The following is a 17,417-nucleotide window of genomic DNA, read 5'->3' on the forward strand; positions in this document are numbered from 1 at the left end:
CATCTATCCTCAATTTCTGGCACTAAAAACAAACAAACAAACAAAAGTAATTAAATAAATCTAAACAAAAAGCAAAAAAAGAGTAGCTAGTAACAATAAATACACAGCTCATTCTAATGGCACCAGGCCAGACCTTCCTACTGTATTTAAGAAAGAATCCCATGGCATAGTAGCTGTAATCCTAAAAGAAAAAAAAAAATGAGATTGCTTAAAACTAATTGATTACTAAATCATTCAAGAGTAAAAATAAATTAAACTGACACTAATGGCAAACAAAATATCAGTCTTGAATACCTAAATGTTCTCTCACAGACTATAAGAATTAGTCTATATTGAGTACATAATACAACGAGGCAATCATATATCTAGGTTCCAAGTGCACGTGCATAACAATTACAAGAGCATGCATCGATCCGTGTAGTAATCAGCTTCATAACAATGGGCCGTTTCTTTCCTTGAGGAACAAGGTTATGAATTACAACATGTATATTTACTGATCTCACTTGAATAACTTAATTAGGTACAACAAAGATAGGTTGAAAAGAAAATCAAAAATCTGTACAGTAATTGCAAATTTCACTCCTTCAAATACACTTCTGTAGCATTGCTCTGTAATAAATTCTATGGGAGAAAAAAGAAGTTGCCTCATTATCTTAACTTTCTGATTTTTTTCCTGTCCACTTTATCCCATACCCTGCCCCACCACACCAATGGAACTAAACACACTTACTGAGACCAATCCCTAGTTATGAAGCAAGTGCTGGCTTCTATTGGTTACAATTTACATAAACACACTCTATATAACTTACTGGTCTATATTGGAACTGGATTTCTGTGACATGAGAAATGTTAAATCAATCTTTAAATATTTATCTTTGAATTCCCCTGCTTGAATGTACTTAAGAATGTTTTCATAAATACATCAATAACTGTCTTGTATGGCTCATTAAGGAAGCTTTTTATCCTTTAGTGTAATAGTGCAGTTTACAGCTGCCTGTGAATCATTTTTATGGACCTCCATTAAGTATGCCCTTCAAACTGCAATTATTTGTCAGATTTTTTTTAGATACTTGAGCAATCACCAGAGAAACCATGAAAGCTGAGAAGATACACAAACATTTGGAATCAAAAACTGGCCCATCTCCAGCAGTATGTTCTCTCATATAACTAGTACTGATACCATAATATAACAGATTTACTTAACAGATCTGCTTGTTTAAGTGAATCTGTTTGTCCAAGTGAAGGACAACCTGTTCAAATAGACTAAAACATTACCCCATGAATTTTCATTGTAAACCTGATAGGAACCTTCTTTGCGGTTTGAAGAAGGTTAAGCTGCATTTATTTCATTTTTCCCTAGATACTTTACTTTTGGATTCATGATGAGCCTGGGAAAGGTAGTTCCAAGTAAGAACATAAGAATGGCCATACCGTAACTCTTCACTTAAAGTCGTCCCAGTTAATGTTGTTTTGTTGTTACGTTGCTGATCCATTAGGGAACATGCTCGTTTAAAGTTGTGCAATGTTCCCTTCTAACGTCCTTTGGCAGCTGCCTGCTTTGTCCACTGCTTGCAGGAAGAGCAGCCTGTTGCAGCTCACCTGTGGGAGCTTGTAACCAGGGTGGACTGGCAGCCCCCCTATCAGTTCCCCTAAGTTCCCTGTGCTGCAACTGCCCAGCAGGCTATCAATTGCCAGCAGTTCAGCTGTCCCTCCCCTGACTGCCATGAGCTGCTCCTACCCTCTGCCTTGGAGCTGCTCCCAGAGACTCCTGCTTGCTGTGCAAGAGGGACGGGGGAACCTAATGTCAGGGTGTCCCGCTCCCCCCTGATCCTGCACCCCACTTACCCCTTCTCCATATAGAGCAGGGAGGGGACACCGATGGAGAGAGACAGAGAGTTTGGGGCAGCAGCTGCTGTCTCCACTTCCTGATCCACTTAAAAAGACAATGCACTTAAGAGTTGGTCAGCTTACTTAACAAGGCAGTGTGTATCTCTCTCTCTCTCCCACACACAAGGTGTGTTTCTGTCTGTCTGCTATGCTGTCTCCCCTTCCTCCTGCCTTGTGTGAGAGGCTACATTAACAACAATGTGTTAACCTTTGAGGACTCAGCCGAGTGCTAGTTCATCATTTAACAGCAAGGCATTCCCTGAGAAATATCCCTCCCTCTTCCACCATCTAACTTCACCACCTCAACCAAGCTTCACAATCATCATACCTGTGAACAGTATTAAATTGTTTGTTTAAAACGCATACTGTGTGTATATCTATATAGTTTTTTGTCTGATGAAAAAAATTTCCCTGGAACCTAACTCCCCCACCCCCAATTTACATTAATTCTTATGGGGAAATTGGATTCGCTTAACATCGTTTCACTTAAAGTCGCATTTTTCAGGAACATAACTACAACGTTAAGTGAGGAGTTACTGTATAGCATGCAGATAACATTGGTATTGGGAAGTTGAGTGGCAGTGGTGGAGGAGGTCCTGAAGTAGCATGGTCAAGTGCCAAAGAAGAATAACAGGAGGATCCAACCAACAAAGTTGTAGGGAGCAGTGGATAAAGTAGATTTAAACAGGATGGGGGAGTTCTTACTCCACAAGCAAAGAAGGAAGGGGATCACCGTCCTAAGGGTATGTCTACACTATGGGATTAATCCGAATTTTTATAATTCAAATTTGGGAAACAGATTGTATAAAGTCGAATGTATGCGGCCACACTAAGCACATTAATTCGGCGGTGTGCATCCATGTACCGGGGCTAGCGTCGATTTCTGGAGCGTTGCACTGTGGGTAGCTATCCCATAGTTCCCGCAGTCTCCCCCGCCCATTGGAATTCTGGGTTGAGATCCCAGTGCCTGATGGGACAAAAAACATTGTCACAGGTGGTTCTGGGTACAGCCTCACCCCTCCCTCCCTCCATGCATGAAAGCAATGGACGGCAGACAACCATTTCGCGCCTTTTTTCCTGGGTGAACACTGCAGAGTCCATACCATGGCAAGCATGGAGCCCGCTCAGCTCAAGACAGCAGTCATGAACATTGTAAACACCTTGCGCGTTCTCGTGGAGTTTATGCTGAGCCAGGACCAGAAAAATGAGGCGAGGAGGCAGCGGCGGCGGCAGCGCAGCGACAAGCGTGATGAGGACATGGACATAGACACAGACACAGAATTCTCTCAAACCGTGGGCCCCAGCACTTTGGAGATCATGTTGTTAATGGGGCAGGTTCTATCCATGGAACGCCGATTCTGGGCAAGGGAAACAAGCACAGACTGGTGGGACCACATAGTGTTGCAGGTGTGGGATGATTCCCAGTGGCTGCGGAACTTTCGCATGCGTAAAGGCACTTTCATGGAACTTTGTGACTTGCTGTCCCCTGCCCTGAAACGCCAGAATACCAAGATGAGAGCAGCCCTCACAGTTGAGAAGCGAGTGGCGATAGCCCTGTGGAAGCTTGCAACGCCAGACAGCTACTGGGTCAATCGGGAATCAATTTGGAGTGGGCAAATCTACTGTGGGGGCTGCTGTGATGCAAGTAGCCAAAGCAATCACTCAGGTGCTGCTACGAAAGGTAGTGACTCTGGGACATGTGCAGGTCATAGTGGATGGCTTTGCTGCAATGGGATTCACTAACTGTGGTGGGGCGATAGATGGAACCCATATCCCTATCTTGGCACTGGAGCACCAGGGTACCCAGTACATAAACCGCAAGGGGTACTTTTCAATGGTGCTGCAAGCACTTGTGGATCACAAGGGACATTTCACCAACATCAACGTGGGCTGGACAGGAAGGGTTCATGATGCTTGCGTCTTCAGGAACATTACTTTGTTTAAAGGGCTGCAGCAAGGGACTTACTTTCCGGACCAGAAAATAACCATTGGGGATGTTGAAATGCCGATAGTTATTCTTGGGGACCCAGCCTACCCCTTAATGCCATGGCTCATGAAGCCATACACAGGCAGCCTGGACAGGAGTCAGGAGCTGTTCAACTACAGGCTGAGCAAGTGCAGAATGGTGGTAGAATGTGCATTTGGCCATTTAAAAGGTCGCTGGCGATCGTTACTGACTTGCTCAGACCTCAGCCAAACCAATCTCCCCATTGTTATTTCTGCTTGCTGCGTGCTCCACAATCTCTTTGAAAGTAAGGGGGAGACCTTTATGGCTGGGTGGGAGGCTGAGGCAAATCGCCTGGCTGCTGATTATGCGCAGCCAGACACCAGGGCGATTCGAAGAGCACACCAGGAAGCACTGTGCATCAAAGAAACTTTGAAAACCAGTTTCATGACTAGCCAGGCTACAGTGTGAAATATCTGTTTCTCCTTCATGAAAACACGCCCCCTTTATTGACTCATTCTCTGTAAGGAACCCACCCTCCCCCTTCCCCCAGCTTGCTTTCAAACCAAATAAAGTCACTATTGTTTAAAAATCATTTATTCTTTATTAATAGATTATAAAAAGAGGGAGGGAACCTGGGTGGGGTTTGGGAGGAGTATCGGCGGGAAGGAAAAGGCCACTAAAAAAAGGTTAAAAAAATGACAGCCTTTTGCTTGGGCTGTCCACTGGGGTGGAATGGGAAGGTGTACGGAGCCTCCCCCCGCCCCCCACGTTCTTACACATCTGGGTGAGGAGGCTATGGAACATGGTGAGGGGGGAGAGGGGTTATACAGGGGCTGTAGTGGAACTCTGTTATCCTGCTGCCGTTCCTGAAGCTTCACCAGACACCGGAGCATGTCTGTTTGCTCACACAGCAGCCCCAGAGTTGCATCCTGCCTCCTCTGATCTTCCTGCCACCACCTCTCATCTCGAGCGTCTCTCCTCTCCTCACGTTGGTCCCTCCTGTCCTCACGTTCACTGGCTTCTTTCCTATACTTTGAAACCGTGTCCTTCCACTCATTCAGATGAACTCTGTCACTGCGGGTGGATTCCATGATTTCTGCGAACATATCGTCTCGCGTCTTCTTTTTCTGACGCCTTATCTGTGATAGCCTTCGGGACGGAGGAGGGAGGCTTGAAGAATTTGCAGCTGCTGGAGGGAGGGAAAAAAGGAGAGAATTTTTTAAAAAGATACATTTTGCAGAACAATGCTTATACTCTTTCACGGTGACCAACACTATTCACATTACACAGCACATGTGATTTCTGTGCAATGTCGCATTTTGCCTCTTAATATTGAGTGCCTGTGGCTTTGCTGCTAGAGATCACAGACGCAGGTCCGGGCAACAGAATTTGGCTTGCATGCGGCCATGGTAAGCCATTGTCTTCTGGCTTCTGCGCCCTCCTTTCCCACATACCAAGCAAAGGCCGTTGAGTGCTGCGGTTTTCCTGTTAACCTTCAGCAGCAGAAAAAAAAACTAACCACCCACCCCATCCAATTCTCTGGATGATCGCTTTATCCCTCCCCCCACCGCGTGGCTGGTATCAGGGAAGATCCCTGCTAGCCAAACGCAAAAAACTCAGCGCCAATTCCCCGCCCCCCCGCGCTTGGCTAACTGCAGGGAAGGATTTCTTTTCAGCCACAGGCAAACAGCCCAATAGGAACAGCCACCTCTGTCCCCTTAATTAAATTCCCATATTTCAACCAGGTTACCATGAGCGATATCACTCTCCTGAGGATTACACAGCAAGATAAAGAAAGGATGTTGCTTGAATGCCAGCAAACACCGGGACCATACGCTGCCAGGCTTTGTCAGGCAATGATACCAGATTACTTGCTGCAGGCATGGTATGGTCAAGTGTCCTACCATGGAGGACGGAATAAGGCTGCACTGCCCAGAAACCTTGTGGCAAGGCTTTTGGAGTACCTCCAGGAGAGCTTCATTGGGATGTCCCTGGAGGATTTCTGCTCCATCCCCAGACACATTAACAGACTTTTCCAGTAGCTGTACTGGCTGCGAATGCATCCCAAGTCCTCAGGGCAAAGTAATCATTAAAAACCCTTGCTTTTAAAACAAGTTTTGTATTTTAAAAGGTAAACTCACCTGAGGTCCCTTCCATGGGGTCATGGTCTTGGATACTGGGTTGGGAGGGTACTTCAGTCAGGCTGAGAAAAAGATCCTGGCTGTTGGGGAGAATGGAGTGCTGGGTGTTCTCTGCAAGCTCGTCCTCCTCCTCCTCTTCCCCGTCCGCAGAATCCTCAGGTGTAGCTGATGAGATTATTCCCGCCTCGGAATCCACGGTCAGAGGTGGAGTAGTGGTGGCGGCCCCCCCTAGAACTGCATGCAGCTCAGCGTAGAAGCGGCATGTCCGCGGCTCTGACCCGGAGCGACCGTTTGCCTCCTTTGTTTTTTGATAGGCTTGTCTGAGCTCCTTGACTTTCACGCGGCACTGATCTGAGTCCCTATTGTGGCCTCTCTCCATCATGCCCTTGGAGATTTTTTCAAAAGTTTTGGCATTTGGTCTTTTTGAACTAAGTTCTGCTAGCACTGAATCCTCTCCCCATATAGCGATCAGATCCAGTTCCTCCCGTACGGTCCATGCTGGTGCTCTTTTTCGATTCTCGGACTGCATGGTTACCTGTGCTGATGAGCTATCTGTGGTCACCTGTGCTCTCCACGCTGGGCAAACAGGAAATGAAATTCAAATGTTCGCAGGGCTTTTCCTGTCTACCTAGCCAGTGCATCCGAGTTCAGATTGCTGTCCAGAGCTGTCACAATGGTGCACTGTGGGATAGCTCCCGGAGGCCAATACCATCGAATTGCGGCCACACTAACTCTAATTCGAAATGACAACATCGATTTTGGCGCTACTCCGCTCGTCGGGGTGGAGTACAGAAATCGATTTTAAGAGCCCTTTATTTCGAAATAAATGGCTTCATTGTGTGGACGGGTGCTAAGTAAGGAAGAGGAGGAGGAAGAACTCACTGTGCTTCCCCATCTCTTCTTACTTTAACCCCTCTTATTAGAGTATGGATTTTCCCCTTTATATCAACGTGCTATCATCTGTTTTGCTAAAAATCTTTTTATGCACTTTTTCCCCAATTCTTTTTTTGTACATTTACCTTTCTCCATTTATATCTTTCAAACCCACTTTCCATATCTTTTCAAGTGTTGATCTGGACAACCATTTTTAGCTATGCTAATTAGAATTTGACAAATTAACTGTGACAGATAAATTAAACACACAAAATTAGACATTGTAACTGTCACAGTTCCTGAGATAACTGCACCTCTTACCTAAAATTGAACTCCTTGAGGGCACCCCTCTTACATCTCTGGCCTCTGTTACCTTCACTGGGTCCTTTGACTCTCTTCCTCTAGACCTGGGCCTCCTTAGGCTGTAGAGTCCTACATTTCTCTGTGATTATCTCAGTAGTCCTGTTCTCTCAGGGACAATGAGAGGGTTATAACCAGTGACCAGCTAGCTTTCATAAAACAAAGTACTGCTTATTCAGAACAAAAGCATTACAGAGAAAACATATCTTAAAAACAGTAAACAGATTATATGCAGACCTCTCATAGGCAATTCTCCACCTTCCACATGGAGCCCCTGATAAGACAAACCCTTTCTACAGGATCTTTCTTTCTCTTGGTCACAATTTCATGTCAGTTTCTGGACAGAGTGAGAATGACCCTTCTCCTAGGTAAGGGCTGTGTCCTTATCCAGTTTTAAGATTGTTGTTTGCCAGGCCTCCTTAATCAGATCAAACCAGTATCTGCTGAGTGTGTGTGAACCTTCTTACGGACTTGTTACCTGCATTACAGGTTTGCATTAATTGTCCCCGAGTGACATTAGTTCCTATGCAAAACATCTTTTAGCTCACCCACTGAGCCAGAAATACAATCACTAGCCAGTCTATAAAGGTAAACATAATACTTGAAAGTTTTTGAATATTCCATGTGTCCATGGAATCTGTCACATCTCAATATAATACTGTATGATTAGTCTATGTTTCCAGACCATCACATCTGTCACAGTAAACATCTCATGTAACAAACAAAGAAGTTAAAGGTGCAATAAAGTTAAAACTTGGGAAAGCTGCAGGTGAAGACTTAGGCCTAGATCCTCGGTGGTATTTAGTCTCCTAACTTCCATTCAAATCAATGGAAGTTAGGAGCCTAAATACCTTTTGAGGTCCAGGGCCTAAGTCACTGGGGAAGTGTTGAAAGCTTGCGATGAGACCATTGATGAAATAACCAAACTCTCAACAAAGCATGGAAAAGCTTCCAGACAAATGGCATTATAGTCAAAATATCAAATAAGGGTGACAAAGTATTGCAACAGCTGATGAGGTGTTATATTCCTTTCAATGATTAGGTGAAGTCTTCCACAGAATCATCTTGAGCAGAATAAAGGAAGAAGTTGTTGAGGCAAAGCTTAGGGAAGAGTGTCGACCAGATTTTCACCCTAAGAATAATAATCAAAGAAAGCATTGAATGGTAAAAACTACTTATCATGAACTTCATAGATGCCAAGGAAGTATGTGATAGGCTTTGTTGCGATTCACTCTGGAACATCCTCAAGTGTTATGATGTGCCAACAAAAATACTTAACTTCATCAAAGCTTTATATCAAGGTGCAGCAAGCACAGGTAAAGTAAGCACAGGCTTAAGTGATTGGTTCAGCATAGACACTGTGGACAAACAGGGATGCATTGTCTCACCTCTGCTGTTTGGCACTGTCATTGACTTAATTATGAGAAAAAAATGTGGACTTATAAAACAGAAGCATTGCATGAGTCAACAGTATGCTGGAAGATCTACATTTTGTTGGCGACGTAGCTCTTGTGACAACTAACATGTAAGTAAAGATTGACCATTACACAAAAGAGATGGGTTTAAATATTAGTTATGAAAATAAATCTAATCAGAACCCCAGGAACTCCCAACTCAAGCATTATTTCGGATGGCAAAGAAATACAAGTATTTCGTCAATTTACAAACCTTGGCAGTAATGTGCAAGCCATTGGATATGTCCAGAAGGAAATGATGTCACAAATTGGCAAGGTGGCAGCTGTGTTCACCAGTTTAAACAAGATTTGGTCATGGAAAATCTATAGTTTTAAAGACCAAACTACTTCAACTCCAGTCAGGGCCAGCTCCAAGCACCAGCGCAGCAAGCAGGTGCCTGGGGCGGCCAACGGGAAGGGGCGGCACGTGCGGGTCTTCGGTGGCAATTCGGTGGCGGGTCCCTCAGTCCCTCTCGGAGGGAAGGACCTGCCACCAAATTGCCGCCGAAGAATGAAGCAGCAGCGGTAGAGCCAACCATGGCTTTTTTTTTTTTTTTTTTTTTTTTGGCTGCTTGGGGCGGCAAAAATGCTGGTGCCGGCCCTGACTCCAGTTTTATTTCCATCTTAACACATGGATCTGAAAGCTGGAAAATCAAAGAGACATCTAATTTCCTTTGAAAGCAAATTCTTTTAAAAATTAATTCCATGTATTTTTCAGCAAATGCTAAGATTCATCATATTTCAGAAACCCCTTATTTTTAGAGTTATCCAGGAAAGATGGAAATATTTGGGACATGTATTAAGAATGAAGCCAGAGCATCTGCCATGGCAAGCATGCCATTGGGCAGCTGGACGAATACACAAAAGGGGCTGACTGAAAGAATCCCTCCAAAAACTGAAAATTTTTATGGGACTTGTATGGGGGAAAGACAGGGATGGTTTAACCTTTTTTTGTGCCCTAAATTATATCTGATGCATGGGATGAATTTAGATTCGGAGTTGAAATCTGGGCTTCAAAGTAGAAATAAGGCCACCTCCAATTTGATTCCACATTCTGGAATCTATATTACTTGCCATAAAAGTCAGCATTTGCTATGTGATATTTGTCACAGTTTCAGGGTTAACTGTACCTTTGCCCCACTACACTATGGTCTTCTTGAGGGCACCCCCTCAAGGTTCTAGGCTTCCCATCCATCACCTCTCTTGGTGCAGAGAATCATGTCTTTCTTCCTTCAGACCAGAGATATAGGCTTGCAGTCCCTCTGCACTTCAGTATGATTTCCCAGCAGGTCTGACTAGGGTCCGACACCTGTGCTTAACTCCTTCTCCAGGGACTATAACTGTACACTAGTTAGCAATCAGCCTTCACAAAGCAAGCTGCATTGATTCTTAGGGCAAAAGCATTACAGGGAAATCATGTATGTAAAAAGAAAAGAACCTATACACATACTAAAAGCTTACCAGATATCACTCCCAACTCTAACGTAGGCCCTGGTAGGTGTCAGACTTCAAAACTTACAAGTGAGTTTGCCCTCTTGGTTACAAGTTTATGTCAGTTTTTAGATCAGGAACCAAACCCCAGCTGGTCAGTTCAGCTGTTTCTTTACATGGCTAAGGCCTGCAATCTCCAGTCTGCTGGAACAGGTAATCACCAGTCAGTGGCTCTCTTTTCAGGGAGTTGCTTCAAAAGATTGGGTTTTTGCATAAGTGGAGTTGTGGAATTTGTATTAACCACACCCCAGGGATTCCCTAGGAAACCCATTTAACACTTCTTATCCCTAAAGTCTGTGCCTCTCTGGCACATTTTAATATAGTTGTTTGAACTTCTTCGCTTCCCAGGTCTCCTATCTGTCACAGTGGTACAGTATTTAGTTTTATTGTGAAGAATTTTGCAGTGTTCAGAAGATACCTAAATAGGAAGTTTTTCATAGGCAACATAACACTTCAGAAAATTAAAATTACTTTTTGTGGATTCCAGGATTCCTTCCAATATTACTTCCCCCCCTTCCCCCCATTGGATGGGCTAATTTTGACTCAAAACCTTAATACATTGTGGATGTCATTTGTTTTCCCTTTCTGATAAAGTTATTTTGCATCTTTCATCACTTCAATAAAAAAATATATCAAAGCTAGTTATCAAATGCTGAAAAACTGTTTACATTTATATTTTGGAAAACTGCTTTTCTATAGACCCCAAATCCTCCTCCAGTCAATCTCAATCTCAAACCATCAGCTCTTAAAATGTAAGGATTGAAGCAAATCCAAAACCACCTACCTACCTAGGGCCCAATTCTGCAAACCAAACTCATGGGCATTCACTAACCTCAAGTGACATCTTCCCATGTGAGTGAAGGTTGCAGGATCAGGCACTATGTTTCTGAGTACTAAATTCCTTGAAGTCATTTCCAAATATTGAAGACTCGATCAGTACCGAATATCTGCAACCATACAATCTTGGGCTAACTCCCCATGTATCAATTTAAAATATTAGTTTATACTGATTACTTTGTTAATTGGGAGGATATTTGTTTTAGTTGGGAAAATTAAAAAAAAACAGTTGAGAAATACCACATGTTCACACATTATATTATGTTAACAACAGCAATACATGTATTGTAGAACCTTATCTGAGACTGATTTTAAGCTTTTGCTGTTTTAATGCTTGGATGTGTGTGTTTCAGCCTCGTCCTTTCTTCTCCCCCACATTATTTGATTGACCTAAATTTTGCCTGTTGGCTAATCTCTATGCCATGTCATTTTTGCTCCTGCTCTTTCCTTTCACTTTATTTTTTCAGTTTGATAGTTATGGTACAGTAGTTCTAATTTAATGAGTAATTTTAATAATGTCTTTAAAATGAAATAGTTTGTTTAAGGAATCCCTTCATGAAAAGTTGTAAGTAGAAACTGCTGGTTAGTTGCTTGGTTGGAGTGTGAAGGATGGAGAGATGGCTATAGAAAAGACAAACATTTTGGTACTTACGAAAGTGAGACCTAAACATTTGCTACAGTATGAATTCTAAGGGTTTATACAAATTCTCAGTCCAGCTCTGTTCATGCATCTCACTCTTAGTTTGTACCAACCCCTGCTATTTTCATCTTATAACTCTCTTGAGCAGAGTTTGACAAGCCTGCCCAATTGTACCAATTGTGCAGTGATTTTGGGCAAATGTCTGACCTCCTCCAATTGTGACCTAAACTAGATTTAAAGGTTAGTGTATTTGACCTACTCTTCCAGTCTTTGTTTTCAAACTAGCAGTGCTCGTATGCAATGTTTAAACAAATTAATGGCCAGAGTCAGGCCTAGATTCAGTGGGTTGAAGTACTTCAAATACCCTGAAAGAACTCTGATATCCTTTACTCTTGCTCCTGTTTTGAAGATGCATTTGCCCTAGTAAGTTCCCCTCTATCTTGCTGCTTGGCAGAAATGCAGTTCTGCTAAAGTCAATAGTGGTGCCTTTATTTCTTTCAATGGAAAGAATTTGAAATGTTGTCACTGTAAACCACTCTGAATTCACAAGTCTATACATATGAAAGGGACAAGCGCTGAAATAATCTCTGGGACTGTCAGACCATGTTACATTCTTCTGTGTTTGTTGCCTTGCCATGTTTTCTTTGGAAGACTGTGGTTCTCAGTTCTCAATGGGGGCATGCATATGAGACACCAAAATCAACTCCTACAGCACTTTCTACGTTACTTCCAGGAAATTAAATGGGGAATTCAGTTTTTGTATATTACTTTTTTCTGTAACAGGCTATACCTTTCAGGAGGATCTTTTCATCTTCAAAGTGATGTACAAACAATTTCAGACCCTGCCAGTTAAGTACTATTCCTATTTTGCCAGGCAGGAAGTTGAAACAAGTTGTGACAAACAGGCCCCCAGAAGGCATCTATGTCAGAGCCAGGGTTACAGAAGACAGGAGTTCCAGTTCTATATTGAGGCCCTGACATTTGCTAAACAGTTCTGGTAATGGACATACTTTAGGTAGAAATGCATTAGGAACCTTTCAGAAATATAAAGATGACTAAATTACCCAGGGCAATTATACTGTAAAAACAGAGCATATACACAGCTTATAGTCGGATTTAATCTCTGTAGTAAAGTAGTTACCTTGGCAACTATTATATTGCAGGAGATTTGGGTAATTAGTAAGTAACACACCGACTAAAGTCTGACAGGTGGGATACAACGCTTCGCCAATGTGTTTCATAAGAACTAAGCATAAAGTGGCATATCCATTTGTGTTATTTTCAGTTTAAGAAAAAATATGCCAAAAGCAACACTACATTCAAGGAACGTTTATTTTAAATGCATTAGTGTACCTTTTAATATAGCAGTCTGTGCAGTATTGTATACACTGTACCAGCACTCATTGAAGCAACATGACATGCATGGGCATAATTAAGACAACATTCTTTGTATCAATCTATAAACCTTCTGTCTAAAACATCTTAATAATCCTTATTAGTACAAGTGTGCAATTGTATACTACTGAAGTTCCTCTTAAATCTGGGGTGGTTGTAGGCTTGATTAGATTAAGGGCTTGTCTCCATGGTGCCACACTATGCTTTTCAGAGTGTGTCTTGTGGAGTGCACACGTTGGAGTACTCTGCAACTGCCCCAAGTAGACTCTGCCAGCACAAACGAAAAGATACCTAGTATGCATTAACATAGTCCTTTTTGAAATGGGACTACATCAATGCAAACTAGATACCTTTATTTCATGCCTGCAGGGTTTACCTAGGGCACTTAGAGCAATCTGTAGTTCACACGCATGTAGAGCACACTGCAGCACTGTGTAGACTAGCCCTAGGGCTCTGATTTTTAAATGAAATCTTATATGAACAGATGCATAAAAAGTTAGTTTTCAATATAGGCTTAATATGTGCTTGTGTGACAGGGTCCAGCAAGACTTCTCTGCCCTCTGCTGGAGGCATCAGTGTCTCGCCACTCCCTGCTAAAGAAAATCCACTCTAGCTGGGCTGCCAACACGATTAACTCCTCCAAAGAATTAGAAGGGCAAAGTAGACTGGTGGAGACGCTGACTACGAAGGCTTGCCTGCTTCCTCTCAGGGTGAGTGCTGGGTGAGCCTGGGACAGAGGAGGTGCTCAATGCTGGCTCTGAACCTCAGGGCCAGGTCAGGACCTTGGCTTAAAGCACTGTGACCAAGTGCTTGCCTTTTGTGTTTGTTAGTTTAAAAGTGCAGTCAGCTCACATTCTGAGTTTATTATTTAATTGTTTAAAGGTTGAAGCTGAGCTTTATTCCTCAAGCTTTGATGAGCACAAGATTTCCTCTGACTTGTGTGATTTATGGAATATTTGGGGTAAAATTTGAAACAGTCATTTGAATAAAAATCAAAATGTTTTGAAAATGTAACTTAATATTTTAATTTTTGTTCAGAATCTTTGTTTTTTTTACTATAATCGGGAAATTTGATACTAATATGCAAAATGTGTTCATTGACCTGAATCTGCATTTTTTTGACAGAACAAAGTTTTGGCCAAAAAAAATATAACCCAGCTCTACACTTAAATTTTTACATACAAAGCATAAGAAAGCTGTTAAGTCCTGACTATTTAAAGTGAAAAAATATCTGGTATCTGACACAGGAGGTTCAGAAACATAAGGGAATGTTGTAGGTATGGGCTAATTTGAAGACGTCTCATCACTTTCAGTAGTTCTGTGAGAGATTAATTATATGAAACAAAGCTTCGTTTTTCCAATGAGTACAACAGTACTGGTGATGTCCTGTGTATTTCATCATATTATGTATGAAGGGTAAGGGTACTGTATTGTGTGTTGTGGAGACAAAACCCAGTTCTGCATGTGCTTTCCCATGGACTAACAATTAAGTCATTGCACAGAATTACTTTTGAGTGCTGGGATGAAGATTATTTTGGATTTTACATAATTTTAAGCCTATTAAAACTGATGTGGATGCATAGTACATTTTGCATGGTATCTTATTAAGCTTGTAAACTGTGGTGAAGGAAGTCTGCACTGAACATGTGTGAGTGGCTAACTGCAGATCTTGGATACCTTTAAAAAACACCCTCCACTACTGCCCATATTGTAAGCATCTCTCAGCCTCCTCTTGTGAATCTGTGTGGCAGAATTCTGTTGAACGGGGCACTTCCCAAATATCTCTACAGAAATGTTGTCCTTCTCTATAGACCTTCTGAGGTGCACTGGAGACTTAGCCTCCTGCAGACCTCCCAAGATGTGGGTGGGACCATTTAATCAGTGTCAGTTGATTTTATTTATTTATTTATTTTATTTTTTGGCAAGCCAGCAGAACTTTCTAGTCTAGGAGACAAACATTTATGTCTTCTACTTTATCCTTTTAAAATTCCATACAAAGTTACATTAAGAATGTTGAAGTTGCATGGTTAAGCACTCAAGTCAAGAAATTCAAAAATTAGGGTTGCATGCACAACCATTTTGCCCCTTGTATTTTTGAATTTGATATGGTCTTAAAATGTATGTTTATCATTTCTAATTTCACACAATGTACTATTTTCCCTACAAACTTAAATCTGTGTGTATCTTTGAGTACTGTGCACATTATGCAAGAATCTGAGTAGTGATACATGCAAAGTAAGGTAAATGTTTATACCTGATTCAGATTCTAAGAGCAGAGATTAATGTGTATGAGAATTAATATTAGATGGCATAGGTAGACCATTTAAATATGTAGCTAAATTACTTGATTAGTTGGCTATTTCAGTCCCTGAAATGCACCTAAAGATTGCGCTGTTGTTGGAAGAATACACACACACACACCCCCTCCAACACCCCTTTAGGTGTCTTTATATATACACACAGTACAGCCCCCCACACTGGCTCTAAAAGGGCTGAGGTAAACAAGGTGGACCCAATTAGCAAGCTGGGGGAATTAAGGGTGAGAGTAAAGCCCTAATTATGAGGAAACTCTCCTGAGCAGAGATGGGCTGGGCTAGCATAAAGACAGGAAGCTGGCAGCAGCAAGGGGTTGCTTGGAGGAAGTTTGTGGTCACCCTCTGTTTAGTAGAGAGGGAAGGAGGGAACACAGGGAAAAAGTAGTACCCTGAGAGCCTGGTTCAGAGGGAAGGGTGTACCCTGAAGAGAGCAGGGTGGAGAAGAGAGCCTGTGGGATGGGACATGGGGTAGGAAGTAGCCCAGTGAATTAGCAGCAAGGTTGGGGACTGAACAGACCTTGGCTCCATGTTGTAGGGTCCCTGGGCTGGAACTCAGGGTCGAGGGCTGGGGAAGTGGCACCGGCGGGGCAGTGAATTGGAAGGCTGCCTGAGTCACTGCAGGGGTGACAGGGTCAGGATACCAGGCATGAGGACTGCTGGATGCCCCTTGAACAGGAGAGATTTTGAAGGACTCTACCCTGGAAGGGGGGGAAATGTTGAGTGACCTCGCCAGAGGGCCAAATCACTAAGAGTCAGCAACAGTTAATGAAGTGAGAGTAGGGCTGCTGACTGAGAGCGAGAGACAGAGAAATGGCCTGCAACCGCAGGAAGAGGCATTGGCCTCATGGAGTGAATCCCCAGAACAGCCAGGAGGAGGCACCATTCCTGCAGTGAGTAGAGCACACGTGGGTATTGATAAAGTTATTACAATGTATTAAAGAGAAGATAACTTATCAAGAATTTGATATTTTGACAGTAAAAGCAATATAAATACACATCAGTGTCTAATCCTGCATGGTTGTGAATGCCTACTGTGAGCAGGGCTGTGCAACACATCTGCTCTTTCATAGTCTGTTCTGGCTTGGCTACCCACTGTTTGAGACTTACACCTGCCTTATTTTGAAGCCTCTGGACTGCTGATTCCCAAGATAGATAATCTAGTTTTAAGGTTTTGAAACTGTGTGAATGTAATGTATACTCTTTACACTTCCACTGAAGAATGCATCCAATCATGTCATACAAACGTGTGATGTTGTTCTTGTTGGCATATTGGAGAGATCATATCCTTAGCATCAATACCATGCTGTGAATTTATTGTGGGTGATAACATGTATCCACTCACTTATACACAGCCTGTTTCAGAATTTCTAGAAAGGCAACTGAAATAACAAAATTGTCATCAAGAAATACAGTAATAAACTGTGCTATAAAAATACTGAGGATTTGCAGTGCAGATCTGGATTTTATTCCCATAAGCATTAGAATAAAAACCTAGACATTTGCTAATGTAATGCCTACTTCCTCTTAGGGTAGCATGAAGCTACAACTTCTTAAATCACAAACTACAGCATATCTTGCCACACTGAATCTCACTATGAGACTTTGCTCATATCTTGCTCACACATTGCCCACCTGCAATAAACTGTGCTTCAAATTGAAAGTATATGTAAGGTAACATGCACCCACCATTCTTAGCCTACTATTGAGGCTGAACCAACTACTAGAGAACGACTTCGAGTCACACAGCATCTCAGAACTGCCCTATTGAAAGTAAATTGAAACCACCATGTAGAAAAGTATAAGTTCCTAGAAGATCATTTTAACTTCATTCAGTTCAAGCTTGTATGACTGTCTACACATTTCCATGGTCTTTCAGTTTCTAGGGACAGTTTATCCCTACTGATACCTGAAAGGTAGCAATCAGTGTGAATAGGCTCTGAAAATGTATATGAATTCTTTCACATACATGACAGCTTGTTTTGAGCAGGAGATGCAGGTGAATGCAGATAGACACATGGATGGATTTAAGCACGAGACCACAATTTTATTAATGCTCTATTACATACCAGGTATTTA

At 42.4% G+C, this 17,417-nt stretch overlaps 1 protein-coding gene across 1 annotated transcript; it reads right to left on the minus strand.

The window, feature by feature from the left end:
* Nucleotides 1–4,390: 4,390 nt before the first annotated feature.
* On the minus strand, nt 4,391–6,599 carry LOC135972925 (myb/SANT-like DNA-binding domain-containing protein 2). The gene is made up of 2 exons (XM_065553620.1): nt 5,977–6,599; nt 4,391–5,024 (listed from the first exon to the last, which is right to left on the minus strand). Exons 1-2 carry the CDS (start codon nt 6,503–6,505, stop codon nt 4,447–4,449), a joined length of 1,107 nt encoding a protein of 368 aa, XP_065409692.1. The 5' UTR covers nt 6,506–6,599; the 3' UTR covers nt 4,391–4,446.
* Nucleotides 6,600–17,417: the final 10,818 nt, after the last annotated feature.

The sequence above is a fragment of the Chrysemys picta genome, chromosome 7 (genome assembly GCF_011386835.1).
Source record: "Chrysemys picta bellii isolate R12L10 chromosome 7, ASM1138683v2, whole genome shotgun sequence".
NCBI classification, from domain to species: Eukaryota; Metazoa; Chordata; order Testudines; family Emydidae; genus Chrysemys; species Chrysemys picta.

Excerpts from the sequence above, each read along its gene's own strand:
- LOC135972925 (XM_065553620.1), bottom strand. The coding sequence starts at position 6,505 with ATGCAGTCCGAGAATCGAAAAAGAGCACCAGCATGGACCGTACGGGAG. Across the intron at positions 5,025-5,976 it reads CCCCATGGAAGGGACCTCAG|CAGCTGCAAATTCTTCAAGC; the intron begins GTGAGTTTACCT and ends CCCTCCCTCCAG.